We start from the raw sequence: 15948 nt of genomic DNA, 5'->3' as shown, positions 1-15948 counted from the left end.
TGGCCGGAGGTTTGGCTTGACAGGGAGACTCCTGTGGGATACAGTAACCGCCGGGCAGTGCTGACCTCCCCTCGGCTCCTCACTGTACTGCAGGGCTGTGCCTGCGGCTGGCAGCACTGGAGAGCAGGACAGCTGTGAACTCCCAGCCCAGGCAGGGGGAATTGGAGCCGAGCCGAGATCCTGAGGCGCTGCAGGCTCCTATCAGACAGCTACTGCACGGAGGGTGAGCCCAGCAGAGAGACAGGGCTCTGCACCCCCTCCCAGGGCAGGGCCCAAGGAGTGGGGGTGCTCTCAAACAAGGGGCCCCTCAATACCCACCACCTCCCCCTGTTTGCCTGTTTCCTCCCCAGGGCTGCCCTCTGCCTCGACAATGTCCTACCAGTCACTGGGCCACTCGCCACTGAGGCTAGGTAAGGGTTTGTGGGGTGGTGGCAGAGCTGCGCTGAGCATCCTGCTGAGTTCCAGCAACAGCAGATTCTGGGGCTGTGGCAGGGCGCTGCGGCTGTCCTACCTACGCGCTGGGGGGCATGACCCAGACATCCTGGACCATCTCCTCCAACTCCAGCTCGAGGCCATGGAGCTGGAGAATGGACCCACAAGGCTGCGTCAGGGCAAGAGGATGGGTAAGCACCAACCCCATCCCCCAGCAGAGCCTCTGGATCCACAGCTGGCAACTGAGGCACTCTTGGCTGTGACAGCAGAGCCCCCTGGCACCGGCGCAAGGGGCCTGGATGCGGCACTGCTGGCTGTGGAGCTGGAAAACCGGCGGCTGGAAGATGAACTCCTGGCACTGAAGATCAGGAGGGAGAGGAGAGACGATGCTGGTAGGTGATGGATTACAGGGCAGGGGGGCAGCTCCCACCGGCATCCCACTGCACCTGTTTGCGCCTGGTGCTGCAGCTGTCAGATCCCCTGGGCTGCCAATGTCCCATGGAAATATGTGCAAGAGGCTGTGTCAGGGCTGCCACTGCACAGCCCAGGATGGTGGTCTCTGTACTTGTGGGGGCCTTGCACAGTCACAGCACTGAGGGAGGGGACAATGTTCCCTTAGAGTTTGGGAGGAAGTAAGATGGGGAGAGTCATAGCAAGCAGCAAAAGTGGGAAACCCAGCAACCCCAAAGCAGCTGGGTGGGATACAAGGGGAAAGGGCTGCTGGGAGAGTGCAAGTCCTATGGTGAGGAGTTCCTGTCCCCCAGGTTCACGGGCAGCCCAGCGGCATGCAGAGGAGCTGGCCCAGCTCCAGGCAGAGGTAGGGATGCTGCGATGCCACACAGAACGGATGGGGCCACGGCTGCCCCCTGCCATCCTCCCACCCCCTGTGGCTCCCCCACTCCCGCTAGCCCTGGCCACATCACAGCTTTTTACGGTAAGAGCCTCATCCCAGCACAATTTCCAGGTCTCCAGGGAAGATGGGGTTGGGCTGTCACCCCAGGTGGGATGATGTATGTGGAGGTATGAGCCTGGGGAGATGATTTGGAAACTGTTCCCTTGGCTGCAGCTGGGAACACAGGACCCTCATGGAGCCAGGGCCACCAGGGCAGGAGGTCATTTCCCCCTTGGGTGCCAAACCACAGGCTTGCTTTGCTCTGCATGCTCAACACTGTGATGCAGGGTGGCTGGGCAGCTCCTGACAGAATGACAGCTCCTGTCAGAATGAGAATGGGGCTGGGACTGCCCTCCCATTAATACTTTTCTGCTTTCCCAGGAGTCCCCTGGCCCAGCAGCACAGGGAAGGGGCAGCCCCACAGCCCCCAGCCATCCCCCTCTGCCCTCCATCCTCACACTGCCCCCCTTTGTAGCCCTGGAGGACCCTCCTCCCACTCAGGAGCCCCGGCTGTAGCACAGACCTCAAAGGTGAGCCAGGAAGGGGTCCTGTCCTTACAGCACTGCCCTGGCAGCCCCAGCCTCATCACGGGGCTTTTAATTAACTAGAGATTTGACAAGGGGGGATGATAAAACTTGTTCCAGTGCAGGGATGAGGCCTTGGGACCCACTGCAGCAGTAGCATTGGGGTAGAGGGGAGGCAGGTGGATTCCCTCCTGAGCCTAGAGAGGCTCTAAGCATGGCTGCAGGAGTAGTGAGAGCACACAAAGAAGGGACAGGGTCAGGCAGACCCTAAAGCCAGCAGTCTCCACCTGTGCTTCTTAGCCCAGAACCACACCCCCAGAGAGAGGAATTGTTTGATCCTGGTCACCAGGGGGAGGTAGGGACTGGAAGAGGTCAGGGAGGAGCATGATCACCTTTTTTCCCCTTTTTCACATACAGATCACGGCATCAGGCACATCTCCATCACAAAGCCCTCTGAAGGGGAAATCTGACAGTGCAGTCCCAGCTCAGCCCTGGGAGCCACCAAAACCCACCCTTCTCTGGAAGGCTATGTGCTACATGTTTAATAAACAGCTTCAGCCTGTTGCTTCTTGGTCTTGTACCACAGCCTCTCCCCCTCCACAAGCATGAATAGAGGGCTAATAAAGGAGTAAACTAAAGGTGAAGCAGGGGCAATGATACACTTCAGCAGGGAGGATGAAGGGTGCAGGGGCCAGACAAGCACTTCAGTCTTCCCCAACCCAATAAGCAACTCAAGGCAAGGAATATATGCTTACAATCTTTATTGGAGTCATACAAAAGTTGCCAAAAAGTGAAAAAATACACTATATACAAAACCATTTTCCTTGCAAGGAGAGGAGTGTCCAAGGTTAAAGAACTATCATACTGTGCTTTCAACTGCAGCCCCTGATTCTGCTTGTGGCCTTTTCTCTGTCTAAAAGAAAATAAAAGGTTTTGGTTTTTAACACATTGACACTGCCTTACAGCACCAATTCATGCAGCAGTTCAAGGTTTTTGTCATTTGAAGACTTAACTACTTGTGCTTTGCTGGTCTTCAGAGCCCAACACTACTCTAAGATACTGTTAACAACTGCTGCCCAGGTGATAAGTGATTAAAACCCAGAAGTATTTAAAAAACATACAGGGGGAGAGACCCTGTGCTGTAGTTCAGCCCTACTCAAGCACCCAGAATTTGTTTGTCCCACCCTGCAGGTTCAAGTCTCCACAGCCTAGCATCCTTCCAGCCCACACACTGGCAGACACCAGGGTACAACATGCATCTTGCCAGCTAGGGAACAGTTCCCACCTCATCTGAGAAGCCTGAAGACCAGCAGGCAATAAAACCAGTACATCTATCAGGCACAAACCATGCCTGAAAAGAGGGAGGGGGGCAATAAAATAAGCACAGCACAGACTCCTGACTCAGCTGCCCACCTCCTCTTCCATTTTTTCTGCAATGTCATTTCCACTGGGGGCAGCATCACCACCACCACCATTGACAGCCGGCTCTGGTTTAGATTTTTTGGCTTCATTGTCTCCCTGTGGAGTCTCCTCCTCTGGTTTCCTCTGAAGATAAAATTGTTTATAGTCTTCACTATGTACAAATTAAAGTTTAAGCATTTTTTAGAGAGTTAGCATCTAGATGTTATAGCACATTATCCAACCTCTGCTTGCCAGGTTGGACATGAACTTCAGTGTCATAAAGGTTCAACCAAAGGCTTTGGTAAAGAGGTCTCAACCACAAAGCATTTCCAATAAGACATCATGTAGGTGCCAGTATCTATACAGCTAAGGGTTATTCAGCACTAGTTTGGCAAGGAACCATATAACTGCTGAGCCAGGTAAAACTTAATGGGGTAGATTGATTTAGGGCACTTACAACACTTAAAATCACCTGTGTGAAGCAATCAAAGCTGCTCCAGGCAAACCTGGCCTGAAAGAGGCCAACATAATACAGGACAGGCTGTGCCACAGCAACACACAGAACAAAGCCCAAGATTCTACAGGGGACAGCTTCAGTTAGCTAACAGCTCTGGAGAAAACCTAGACCTTTAAAGGGAGCTTAGTGCTCAATACCTCTTTAAGAGGCAGTTTATCACCACTACCATCAGACTGGCTTTGCTGTTAGAATCCAGTTATCCCTCTCTACTTGGGAAGGAGGGAACCCACGTCAGACTGGTTGCTTGCCCTTCTCTTAAGATCTGTAGGCCATCTGCTCTTCTGACAGGTCCATCAGCCAATTCAGCACATATTCAGAGACTGCCTGTAGAAGCCACACCACTCAGCTCTGAAGTTAAACCAGTGTGGATCAGGCAGGGTGCTGAACCATCAAAAATAGTCTCCTGGAGACCAGACAGTTCCCAGACTGATTGGCTCCCAGTGGAAAGGAGCTTCATGTACTATTTCTGGTTTTACTTTTAAAGTGTTAGGCTTTTTTTTGTTTTGTTGGTTTGGGTTTTTTTTCCCCCCCATTACAGAACTAAGTTAAGAAAAAAGCTTCAGGCTAAGAAATTCCAATTATACAGAGGAAGCCAGTGGTTTTTTAAACAGTTTGTTCAACCAGTTGTTTCTGGACTCACCTTTTTCCTGACTAGGTGAGAGATGTCTGTAACACACTGAGATGCACCATCACCTGCTTTTCTTACTGGAATCTATAACAAGACAGATATTAACAAGTAAGTAACAGTAAATAGTAACCCTTCATAGCTGACAGGAATTCTCAACCTCCATCTTTATTTAACTTACTGTGGAAACAGAACCACTGCCTTCACTTTGTGCAAAGCCAGATGTAGTTCCAACCTTCAGGAAAGCAGAAGAAACAGTAAACAAGTTCTGGCAAGGCTGTACATGCTAGTTTAGAGAGACAGAAACCCCATCTCCTTATCTCAGCACTGCATTCCACTTACACACAGGACAGATGCAACACCTAGTCCATTCTCCCATTTGGCTGACCTATCCTTTCCAGCCCTGACACATTAAATTGCTAGAGAAGTCTATCAAATTCCAGTTTAGCTTGCAACAGTTAATGTCAGGACATTTACTAACTCTTCTCTTCAGATGTCAGCTGCCTCAGTCACAGTCTGTAACCATTTATGAGCCAACCACCAGCCCCCAGCCTATGATCAAGTGTGAGCTCCTCCTGTCACTGGTTTACTTCAAGTTTCACTGGAGGAATGCTTGGTTAGAAGGAAACCATAGGACACACTAACCAGAGTTGCTTTCAGTGCCAGCTCAGCTACTCTTGCACTCTTTTGAGACTCCTTTGAATCTTCTATCTTTTCTTTAATTTCAGGAAGCAGTCCCTTCAGTTCTTCAATCTCCTTCTCATCTTCAGGGGACCCGCTCTCTGCCTTCTTTATCCGCTCAGTAAGCATTGCTAGGATGAAACAGCATGGAAAAAAGCCTCAAGACAAAGTAACTGCCCAGTTATCAATACCCAGAGGCAACCATCTATTAACACACCCCATTTCAACAGCTCTGACCTCAGCATAGCCCACCACCACTTTCAGTCCAGCAAACATCTGCATGGCAATAGCCACACCTAACCACTTCTAAGGCAGTCAAAGCCTGCTTTGGCTCGTGAAAGCTCTCATATTCACTAGGCAGAGTTTCAGAAATCCACTTACCCATCCTCTTGTCAATGACTTCCACAGATTTACCAAACTGCACGACGGCCTCATCGAACTGGCTGTTGTAGTGGTAGGCCAGGGCCAGCTGGTAGTGGCTCTCAGCAAGCAGGCGGTCGTGAGCCTCCAGGTACTTCTGCTGCAGGGCCAGGCAGGCCTGAAACTCTTCTATAGCCTGAGTGTAGTTTTCTGCAGGAGACAGCCACAAGGCCCTTACCAACCACACTCCCACAAAGAAGCAAGATCTAACCCCATATTCAGTGACTCCCTATTTTCTGAGGCTGAAAACAGACCCGCCAGCAAACACAGCAATCGTGTTCAGCAACAGGCTGCTTTCAGATTATCAAGTGACAATGCTCCTCCCCCCCTCAGAGATTTACAGTCCAGTTCTTCTGGTTCTCTCAAGGGTGCTTTATCTGTTTACAGTAGCACAGTGAACTAACCAGCAGCAAATTCTGGTATTTCACCAGCTACCAGGAGTGGAATGTAACTGGCACAACAGGAGCTTGAATCTCAAGCTAAGGACAGTCCCCCACTACCTTCCAGTCAGATCCTCCATTGTGGGTAGTGACATAGAACACAACCCTCATTTTGTAGCCCTGGTCCAGAGACCTGTCAGATTATTTGCAGTGCTTGCCATAAAGATTACACCCTACTTGCATTTAACAGGATTAAAAGGTGTTTTTAAACAAAGGGCAGGTAAGACACACTAGAAGCCACAAACCCAGGGCTTGCTTCCCACTCCATTTTTCTGCTGCATAACAAGCTCTTTCCTGACCATATCCTGGGATTTTGGAAAGTCTAAAAGAGTCAAGCATTTTTCATTTATAGTTTTCATGTTCTGGAAGTGGCACGGTCCTGACACCTACTGCACTCATTAGTCCAGTAAGAACACACCTCAAGTTTCTGAAGCTAACCAAGCCTTGCCTTGTAAAGCAGAATGTGCAAGGCTGGTTTTGATCTGCTAAGACATTACTTTGCACTCTAAGCTTTCACTGTTCTGGAAAACTATGGATTATCCTCTTTAAGACACCAACTTGTTCAACCATGGATACCAAAGCTTCCCACATGGCTGTACTGTCATTGATGAAGTTTGTTTTCTCCTTAACAGCTCTAACTCATTTTAAAGTAAGAGTGATGGAAAGTGGAACCAAACACGTTGTAGATGAGCATTAACGTGGCTTACCAGATTCAATGCTAACTTCTCCTAGCTTTAGATGAGCTTGGGCTGCATGGAGCTGAGCCTCTTTTGTTTCTTGTCTAAGTAAAGACAAAAAAAAAAAAAAGTAGTTTTCAATCCCTGATCAGAATATGCCTCATTCACCAATTGCTTCTACTCTGCAATTTACAATGAGTTTCTCTAGCACATATCCAAATCAGGACTTAAGTCTTTACCTCTTGTAGATAAGTTTTGCTAACTCCAGCATGTCCCAGGCTAGCTCAAGATTTCCAATTTCATCCTCCTCACTTTCCTGTAAAGACTACAAATGCATTAAAGATTAAGTGACTTGGTTACACATCGCATCAAGCAACAACACTGAGTTTCTAAGCACTGTTGTCATGGAGCAAATTTCTTCAAGAGGAAACAGTTTACCACTACAAGGAAAGAAGAAACAAAATAAAAACAAACAACATGCAGAAGTTATTGCATCAACTGAGACTTTGCCTGCAATGAAGATATTTTAAATCAAACAAAAGCTTATACTGTTACTTGGTAAGGCCTTGATTTTTTTACTCCCCCCAAGAAATAAGAGGACACCAAGCACCAATATAATCCCAAGAGTAAGATTTTCATTAAGGTGCTATTTAGATGAACCAAAAGCTAAACAAAAGGAATTGGGAGTTCCTTTTTTTTTTTTAAACAAGCTTTGTGAGCTTCGATAAAGGCATCAACATGACATGTAGTCCAACTCTGCACTCTTCCATGAGCATGGATAGCAGAACACAGCAGCCTCACCTTGTCTTCCACTGTCAATTCATTTTCCTTATCATCATCAGCTTTATCATTTTCTTTATCTTCCTCATCAGATTCTTCTGTTTCTACAAGACAAGTGGATGAATGAGAACACTTACTGAACACCTGTCGATCTTACACTTGCTTCACGTGGAGTCAGGCAGAATACATTATATCCAGCCCTTACCCTTCCAGTGATGGGTTAGATGTGTTAAGAGTACAGATCTATACTAAATTCTGAGCAGCAGCCATCTTGCTGAAAGCGTGAGGCACTGTAAAGTAGTTCCAAGCTACCTTAGTCTTTATCCCAAGTTTAACCTCATACTGTCTAAAATAGAAACTCACATAGAATCCAGTTCCCACAAACATCTTGTAAGCTCCCAGTGAAGCCCTGGGATCCTCAGCAGCCCTGGAGGTACTGCTGCTGGACTTTATGCTACAGATAACAAGTGTTTCCAGCAAGATAGCTGCCAAGCTGAGTACAAATAAGACTGTTTCTGAATTTGTGTTCCTCATGTCAGACATTTAAGTGGCAGCGTTGTTAACAAACCTGCTATTGTCTAGCCCTGCTCTGACTTCTGATACTGCTCAGGAGCACTGCATGATCTATTCTACCAGTAAAAACATCTTGGGAAGTATGCAGTGAGGGAGCATGGCCAGTAACTGTAGAGTACTGGTTGAAGTGCAATGCTAAATTGGCACTTAATTCTTATACTGAGGCCACTGACTCCAGAATAACAGGAGCTTTGTGGAGTGGAGAGTAGAGAACCTGGGAGCTCATTGCACCAACTGCCCAAAAGCACACACCTCCCACTGAGAGGGCCAACCCTTTAAGTCTGAGGACAGCTCAATCCAAGGTAAAACAGAAGAGATATTAGCAAGTTAAGGAGCACCAGACCAGGATGCTCAAGAGTGTCCTCACGTTAACAGAGTTGGGGGGGGGGGGGAAAAAGCAGCAGTAAGTATACATAAGCAGCCTCTCACAGGAGGATGAGGAGCTTATGTTCACTCACACTCTGTCCTGACAGACACTTTGTTAGGCACTTGTTTCACCATTAAGTGTTCACTGTGCTCAGCAGTACAAATCCCTTCAGTGTCCAGAATTATTTCGTCTGCACATTTGCCACTCCTAAAACAAGGTTCTTCCTGTGAAGCTGAATTACTGACAGTTTCAATTATCAGCTCATTAATTCATTAGTGTAACAGAAGGCACTGGCCAGCTAAGACTATGCAAGTAATGCTTCAGTGAAACATACAAATTCAACAAGGTTCCTTTAACAGAATCCTGAAAACAGCTGTAATGAAGCAGGGAAGCAGAATGGCAGCAAAAGCTAGATAGCTGGAAGACTACTAGATAGCAGCAGTAAGCCTTCAGGTTCCAGACCAAATGAAGTTTCGATTTGCTAACCAAATTCTCACTTGTAATTGCCACCAGAAATGGAGAGTTCCTTCCCCCCACCAAAAGCACATCTACTGTTTTGTCATCTATTCAGCTGTTCCTATGTTTCTGCTCCGCTGTCATAAAGTAAATGAGTTATAACTGGAGGCAACTTGTGCTTCAAGTTATTTGAAGGTTAGTGCAATAAACCCAGATGCATGCAAGTGAACATCCATTCAGTATTCTCCACCAGCCTAGCCATGACTTACACATTTCACAGGGCTGTTAAGTTTGCTTTCACACCAGATTTGCTTTGCAGTTAGTTAAGCGTTAGTCTGGAGAGACTGTTCACTATGCCTTGAAACTTTACTGGGATGTAAAACCCTTCAAGAGCCCCTTTGCTGTGCCTTTTCCTTATTCTAAGGCAAACAGAAAATTCTGAATGGAACACTTTTCACCCACGGTTAGCCAAATCCATCAAGTCATCCACCCACAAGTACTTTTCTCCTCTCACTGTTACCTTCTCCCTCTTCCATTAGGTCATCTTTCTCTTCTTTTTCTACCTTAGCACCTTCACTCTCTTCCATCAGGCCATCTTTCTTTTCCTCTTTTTCTACCTTAGCAGCTACTTCAGCCTTTTCCTCCATGTCGTTAGATGGATCTTTACCCTCTGTGGGCAGAGGTTCCTTTGAGGACTCTCTCTCTTTAGATTCATCTGGTTTCTCTTCTGTAGCTGTCTCTGCTTGCTCCTGTTTTTCCTCCACCTTTTTCTCTTCAGCTGCCTCTGCTTTCCCTTCTGCAGCTTTCTGCTCCACAGCAACTGCTGCCTGCACTTCTGTTGTCACTCGTGCTACTTCCTTCTCTTCCACAGCTGCCTCTGCCTGCCCTTCTACAGCCTCTCCCTTTTCCACAGCTGGCTCTTTTTCTATAGCTTCTGCTGTCTGCTCTCCTGCTTCTCTCTTCCCTTCCACAGCTGCTTCTCCAGCTTCAGTCTCTTCCACAGCTGCCTCTCCAGCTTCAGTCTCTTCCACAGCTGCCTTTGCCTCCTTGTCTGACACCTGTGTTGTGTTCTCCTTCTCCTCAGCTCTCTCTGCTACCTTGTCTTCAGGCATCATCTTCTGTTCTTCTTCTGCTACCTCCTCTTCCACAGCTGACTCCTCTTTTACAGCCTCCTTTTCCACAGCTACTTGTGGCTTCTGTTCTTCCAAAGCTGCTACTTCATCCACAGAAACATCCATCTTCTCATCAGCCTCTTCAAGCTTTATATCCTTGTCAGCAGCTGCTTCTGTTGGTTTTTCTTCCTTGATCTTTTTATTCTCAACATTCTCTTTTTTTATTTCCTTCTCAGACAGTGCTGGAGACTCTTCTGTAGCCTTTTTGGCCTCTTCCTTATCCCCCATGGCGTTATATACCTGTTCTCTCAACTCCTCCCTTGCTTCTTCTACATGATTGAGGAAGCATAAACATTTCTTCGAGTTTAGTGATACAGACATTAACGGGCATGGACAACACCACCCTCAGACCCTCCAGTGTGCTGTTCAGTCATCAAGTTAGATGACAACCTTAAAAGCTCCACTTCCAACGTGTAAGGAATTAGGACACAACCAACACAATGATTTGAACTAAGCAAATCCCTTCCCCAGGCTGCATTATTGCAAGCGGCCGCTCAAGCAGTGTGCAGTTGGGCGCAGTAGCATTTTTAGTCACAGCTAAGCAAGAGGTGCCAGTGTCTTAATAATCTGGATTGACAGGAATTCCTGTGTTATCTCCAGATGCAAGTGGTGACAAAGTTACTGTTCCTGGACTTTCCAGAGAGACTACACACACCGTACTACTTACAGTGGTACCAAGCATTTCAAGTCAACTGTGAAGCTTAAGAAAGCAAGGCTGAATGCAGTGCTTCAGGGCACAGACATCTGGTGACCCTTTACACATGCTTTCAGTGACCACGTCCTTGCAAGTTTTAGAGATTTTGTTCAAGCTTTAAGCAAGTTTAGAAGAATAAACAAACAAATCACCCATTCAGGCTGCTGAGTTTAAACAGAACGATTCAGGCTACCTAAGATACCAATGGATTGAACTTGGATTGTTTAAAGAAAACAGTTTGGTGCCTCCACATGGGACACAGCTTTACATACCATCAACAGCTGGTAATGCTGAATCATCTTCAACTTTTTCTCCTTCCTCTTCAACCTGCACCCCTTCTAAGGCATTTCCCAGCACACCATTTTCCATCCTAAAGGAAACAAGTTTGTTATCCCTTAGCTCTTGCGACAGTAACGTTTACCCCACCCAGTGCAGCTCTGCATATATAACCATGTCTACACAATGGTGAAATTCTGTTACATCAGGCAGACTCTTAATCAAGTGAGAAACTGTTAGCATACCTTGCCAACTCCAGGAGAGATTTTCCATAGTAAAAAAAAGCTTCTGCACACTCATTCGCTGTCTCACCATATTTTTTACCCCTGCAAAAACAATGAAGAATTATTTCCCTGTTCGTACTTTAGGTTTTGATACATGAGCTTGAAGACTAAATCTTCCTGGACAGGATGAATCTGTTTCTCAGCTCATCTCCCATTGTTTCAAACAAGTAATGAAAGCTCTTCTCACTTTGCTAGACATGGCTCTCAAACACCCAAAGCAAATTTATCTAAACCACAAAGAACTATCACCCTCAGAGAGTCATCAAGACCAGTAAAGATACTACCGAGTATCACTAACCCATTATTTTTATATTAACAGACATCAGAACCATACATTGCAAAATATCAGATCCCTTTTCCTTCTTATGGAGCTGCACTGGCAATTGCTATCACAAAAGCTGTCTAAATCACACAGTACCACATTGTTTAGTATCAGAGTTAATTTAAGTTGTTCACCCTCTCCCTGGACTGTGTTATAAACACAGCAGCCTGTACAATGTGGGGGAAAAAAAATTCCCTTTATAAGCCACACCAATATAGCCAAGCCCTATAAAAATACAGAGAAATACATTATACTACTCACAGTAAGCTTGCAGCTTCCTGGAATGCATTAACAGCAGCCGGAATATTTCCCATTACCAAGTGTTTTTGTCCTAAACCCAAAAGTTTCTTTGATTCTCCATCCACATCCATACTGGAGAGGCAGAAAAATAATTAAAAAAAGAAAAAAAAAAAAAAAAAAAAGAAAGAACTCAAATACAGGACTCTGCGGGTTTCCATAGTAACTTTGTATCCAGCTTTCAAAACCAAGTCCCTCATGTAAGAGTTGCATACATTATGCTGACTGCAACTATTGGGGCAGTCGTGGGGGGAACAGGACACGATAACAGGGCTGTTTGTCTTTGTTTAAATCTAAACCAACTCTTATCTCTGACAGCCAAAGGCAGACAGGTTAACAAAAGGTTAATTTCAATTAACTGCTGTACAAAGCAAGTATTGGAATCTACTATGACAAAGGATGCTGAAGTATATACTTTAAAAGTTGCACAGCAATATAACACTGAACACTGTAGTGTTTCACCAAAGTCTGATGGCAGCTAAGACAAGAACAAATCCAAGTTATAACTTCTCATGGCATGATGGATTTGAGAACAATGATGGATTCAAGACTTACTTTCAAATCTCACACAGTTCCATTTCCAGAAGTTCCATCCCAATCTGGGACACTAGCCTAGGACAAGAGGAACTGCCTACATGAGTACTACAACATGCTAGCCACATACTTGTACTTCCCCAGCAATAACTCATTGATTGAGAGCTTCCTAAATGAAAGCTGGTATTTATGTATTTTTTAGTCTTTAAAACTTTTGTTGCACTAGATTTGAGCAGACCACTGATGAGCACAAGTTTTCAGCATTGAGAGCACCCACATCAGTTAAACTCCAAGCCTAACAAGCGATTTGAAGTGTCACCCCCTTTTGTTCCACTCAGTAATCCTTGAATTTCACATTCTTTAGTACCTGACAACTCCAAGTCCAATCTCACCTGTCTGTCTTGTCTGAGGATGTGGAAGGAGCTGCCAATTCTTCTTCCATTCTGAAAATGGAATATTAAATAAGCATTTACAACAGGCCACTCACAGTTCACGACAGGAACTGAGCTACCAGAACCAGGAGCAGTGCTTGCTTTCAGGTTTTTCACTCATCTACAGCGAGCTCACACACTGGCTCACTCTGCTGGCCATCTTCTGGAGATACTTGTTAATTTCAGTTCTAGTTTTTGCTTGAATGAAACACTGTTAGAAAAACATTTACTTTCACGCTCAGGTTACACGGGACTAGGCCTGGCCAGCAGGTCTCGCCCACCCCTGCCAGCTTACAGCCAACTGACCCACCCGCACCGTGGATGCCCACGCAAACGCGCAGCACGGAACAAGCTGCAAAGCCGCCCGTCTTACACCGCCTTTCACTCAGAGAACCGGGGATGTGCCCCAGAAGCTCGTTTGCGGGGAGCTCGGGACTACCCGCCGGGCAGCCTGTCCTCGGCAGCAGTGGGGCAACCACAGCGCAGCCCCGGCCACCGGCTGACAGCCGAGGCAGGCGGCATAAGGAGACAGCAGCGAGAGGCCGTGGGCGGCGTCGCGGAGCTAGCCGGGCGGAACAAAGGCCGGGCGAAGCGGGCAGCGGCCACAGCCCCCCCACCGCCCGGAGACAATGGGCGCCTTTCCCGCCTTCCCCCAGCCCCGCCCCCGCCATTGGCGCCAAACCCCGGCAGCGGCTCCTGACGGGCTGCGGGCCCGGCGTCACGTGGTGCCGCAGGACCACCTCTCCCCGCCGCTCCCCTTCCCCCCGCCCGCCCTATGGGCCAGCTCCGCGGCGTCGGCTGCCCCCAACAAAGATGGCAGCAGCCGCGCAGAGGTCACGTGGTGGCCCCGCGCGAGCGGAGCGGGCCCAGCTGGCGCGGGAGGAGCGGGGCGGCACGTACGAACACCGGGGGGGGGGGGGGGGAAGAAGGGGGTGCGGAGGGATTAAACGGGGTGGGGGGGATGAGGAGGAAGAGAAGGGGGCAGAGATGCGAGCCCGACCAGCACCCCCAGCCCTGCCCCCCAAAGGAAGTCCTGCCCGGCGGCCCCTTACACAACTGCCCCCCAGTCTGCTCACCCCGCGGCGCTAAAGCGGCCCCGTCTCTCCCGCTGCTTCCCTCCCCACCTCCCCGACACGCACACACCGTGACCGGGGCCAGCGCGCGCGGCCCTACCTGTTCGGTGAGACCGGCGCGGGCTGAACACAAGGGGGAGCGGCGACGGCCGAAGATTGCATAGAAGCTGCTGGAGACAGGGGCGGTGGCGGCAGAGTGCAGACCCCTACCCCTCCGGCTGCCTATATACCCCCCAGGACACGCCCCGGCCCGCCTCGCAGCGCGCGCACGCCGCGGGGAGACTACCGCTCCCGGCATGCTCCACGCTCGCATTTCGCGGAGCTCTGGGGCGGTGCCGCGCGATGCTTACTAAGGAATGTAGTCCCGGGATGTAGAGTGCCTGCTGTGCAGCGAGGCCTGCTGGTAAGTGTAGTGCCTGGTGAGGCGCAGGGATGTCCGGGAAACGCAGTTCCCCAGCGCGGCCCCTACCGCGCGGCATCTCGGGAAAGGTAGTCCTCACCTCAGGCGCCATCCCCAGCTGCGAGGCCCGCGGCCCCCTCTCCGGAGCAAGGTGAACATGTCGTGGGGTGGAAACCGCGGGGAGAAAGACCTGCCCCAACGGCGGGGCGGGCTCTGCGGGTCGGGTTCAATAAGGGGGAGCCAGACCTTAGCGGCCGGGTCATGGGCCCCGCGTCTATGATAGCCCGGCGCTGCCTTCACAGGCAGGGCTCCTCCTCAGCACTGCTCGGCGAAGGGGCAGATCCTACCTCTCCAGCACGCTGACACACTGCGGTCTGATCCCCAGCAGAAGACAGGCACCCATGAACACGGTGCACATCCGACTACAGCACCAGCCTGTTCTTTTAAGAGCTCACATTTCCCTGCCTGACTAGCACGCTTGTTCTGGCATAATCTCATCACATTCAGCCTATTCAATAATCACAGAGTGCTTTGGCCTGAAAAAGACCTTTAAAGGTCTGTTAGCTCTGGCTCATGAGAGGCTTTGCTCTTCTCCCCAGCACATGCAGGCTAGCAGACAGGGCTGCTGCAGCCCTGACAGCAGAGACCTCAAGAAAACTTGCACAGCAGGAGCAAAGCCCTTGGTGGAGACATGGAAGCTCACTTCCCCCTGTGTTATTTCAAGATAAAAGTTCACCAGCTTCAGTTTTACTCCACACAGTAACAAAGGTAGGAATTGTGGGTTTAACAGAGATACACAATGAATCTACTTTTCTTGGGAATTCTGTGCTCACTCAGAGAAAGTTACTTGGGGCCCTGACGTTAGAGGGGGGGAAAAAGTCCCAAAGCCATACCCGGAGTATAGTATTTATTTAAGACATGAAAACATGCAAGTAGAAATACATGCAACAAAAGCCACTTTTCTTGGCAGGATGATTGCTGTTAACATTCTACATAGCCCCTTCAAAGTAAAACTGCTTCCCTACTGATTTGCAGTAAGATTTGTATTCAAAGTCACCTGTGTTTGATTAGAATAACAAAAAGAAAAAAAAAAGGGAGCGGGGGGGATTTCAGTTCCATTGGAAGAAAATATCCAATCTAGTAAAGAATCCTAATTGAGCTATATTGGCTTTCTCCACTGAGGTGAATTCAGCAGGAATTAGGAAATGCTTCACTAAGGAACAAAAGTTCTTTAAATTTTACAGAAGGATTACAAAAAGTGGCAAACAGGTTTGTTCCAGTTCAGCTGCACACTGTGAGGCCCAGGGCAGGAAATACTCAGAGGCACTACGCCCGAGATGAATATGCAGTTTTACTATAGACCTACTGTAAATGAGGTTATCAAAACTAAAAGAAAATATTTGTTTAATTTTTTAAACTATGTGAATACAGACTATTTTTTCTAGCTCTATATTTGTTATTGCTATGGGAAAAATACATTTTTTAAAAGTGTTCTTTATTTCACTTATAGTCAGTTAAGCTTCCTTTATGCACCAGAAAATGAGGAGTCATGCCTCTGACTCTCTGACTGGCATCAACAGATCTGAAAGAGTTCCTTTGTTTTAAATCCCAAAGGCCTTTAGAAATTCTGCCTTGCTCTGCTTTGTCTGCACCAAGGAAAATAAGCATTAATCCTATTTT

General features: G+C 48.1%; 1 protein-coding gene across 1 annotated transcript; it reads right to left on the bottom strand.

Moving 5' to 3' along the window:
* Window positions 1-2622: 2622 nt before the first annotated feature.
* NASP (nuclear autoantigenic sperm protein) lies at window positions 2623-13996 on the bottom strand. The gene is made up of 14 exons (XM_054384082.1): window positions 13969-13996; window positions 12757-12807; window positions 11795-11905; window positions 11173-11253; window positions 10924-11021; window positions 7411-7493; window positions 6849-6934; window positions 6640-6713; window positions 5454-5642; window positions 5037-5203; window positions 4573-4626; window positions 4407-4478; window positions 3262-3393; window positions 2623-2761 (listed from the first exon to the last, which is right to left on the bottom strand). Exons 2-14 carry the CDS (start codon window positions 12804-12806, stop codon window positions 2708-2710), a joined length of 1251 nt encoding a protein of 416 aa, XP_054240057.1. The 5' UTR covers window position 12807; window positions 13969-13996; the 3' UTR covers window positions 2623-2707.
* Window positions 13997-15948: the final 1952 nt, after the last annotated feature.

Source organism: Indicator indicator, chromosome 10, assembly GCF_027791375.1.
Source record: "Indicator indicator isolate 239-I01 chromosome 10, UM_Iind_1.1, whole genome shotgun sequence".
NCBI classification, from domain to species: Eukaryota; Metazoa; Chordata; class Aves; order Piciformes; family Indicatoridae; genus Indicator; species Indicator indicator.
This window is presented reverse-complemented; position numbering and strand designations above follow the sequence as displayed.

Coding starts and splice junctions, on each gene's coding strand:
- NASP (XM_054384082.1), bottom strand. CDS start 12,806: ATGGAAGAAGAATTGGCAGCTCCTTCCACATCCTCAGACAAGACAGAC. Junction 5,204..5,453: donor AGTCATTGACAAGAGGATGG/GTAAGTGGATTT, acceptor GTTTCATCCTAG/CAATGCTTACTGAGCGGATA. Junction 4,479..4,572: donor GCAGTGGTTCTGTTTCCACA/GTAAGTTAAATA, acceptor GTCTTGTTATAG/ATTCCAGTAAGAAAAGCAGG.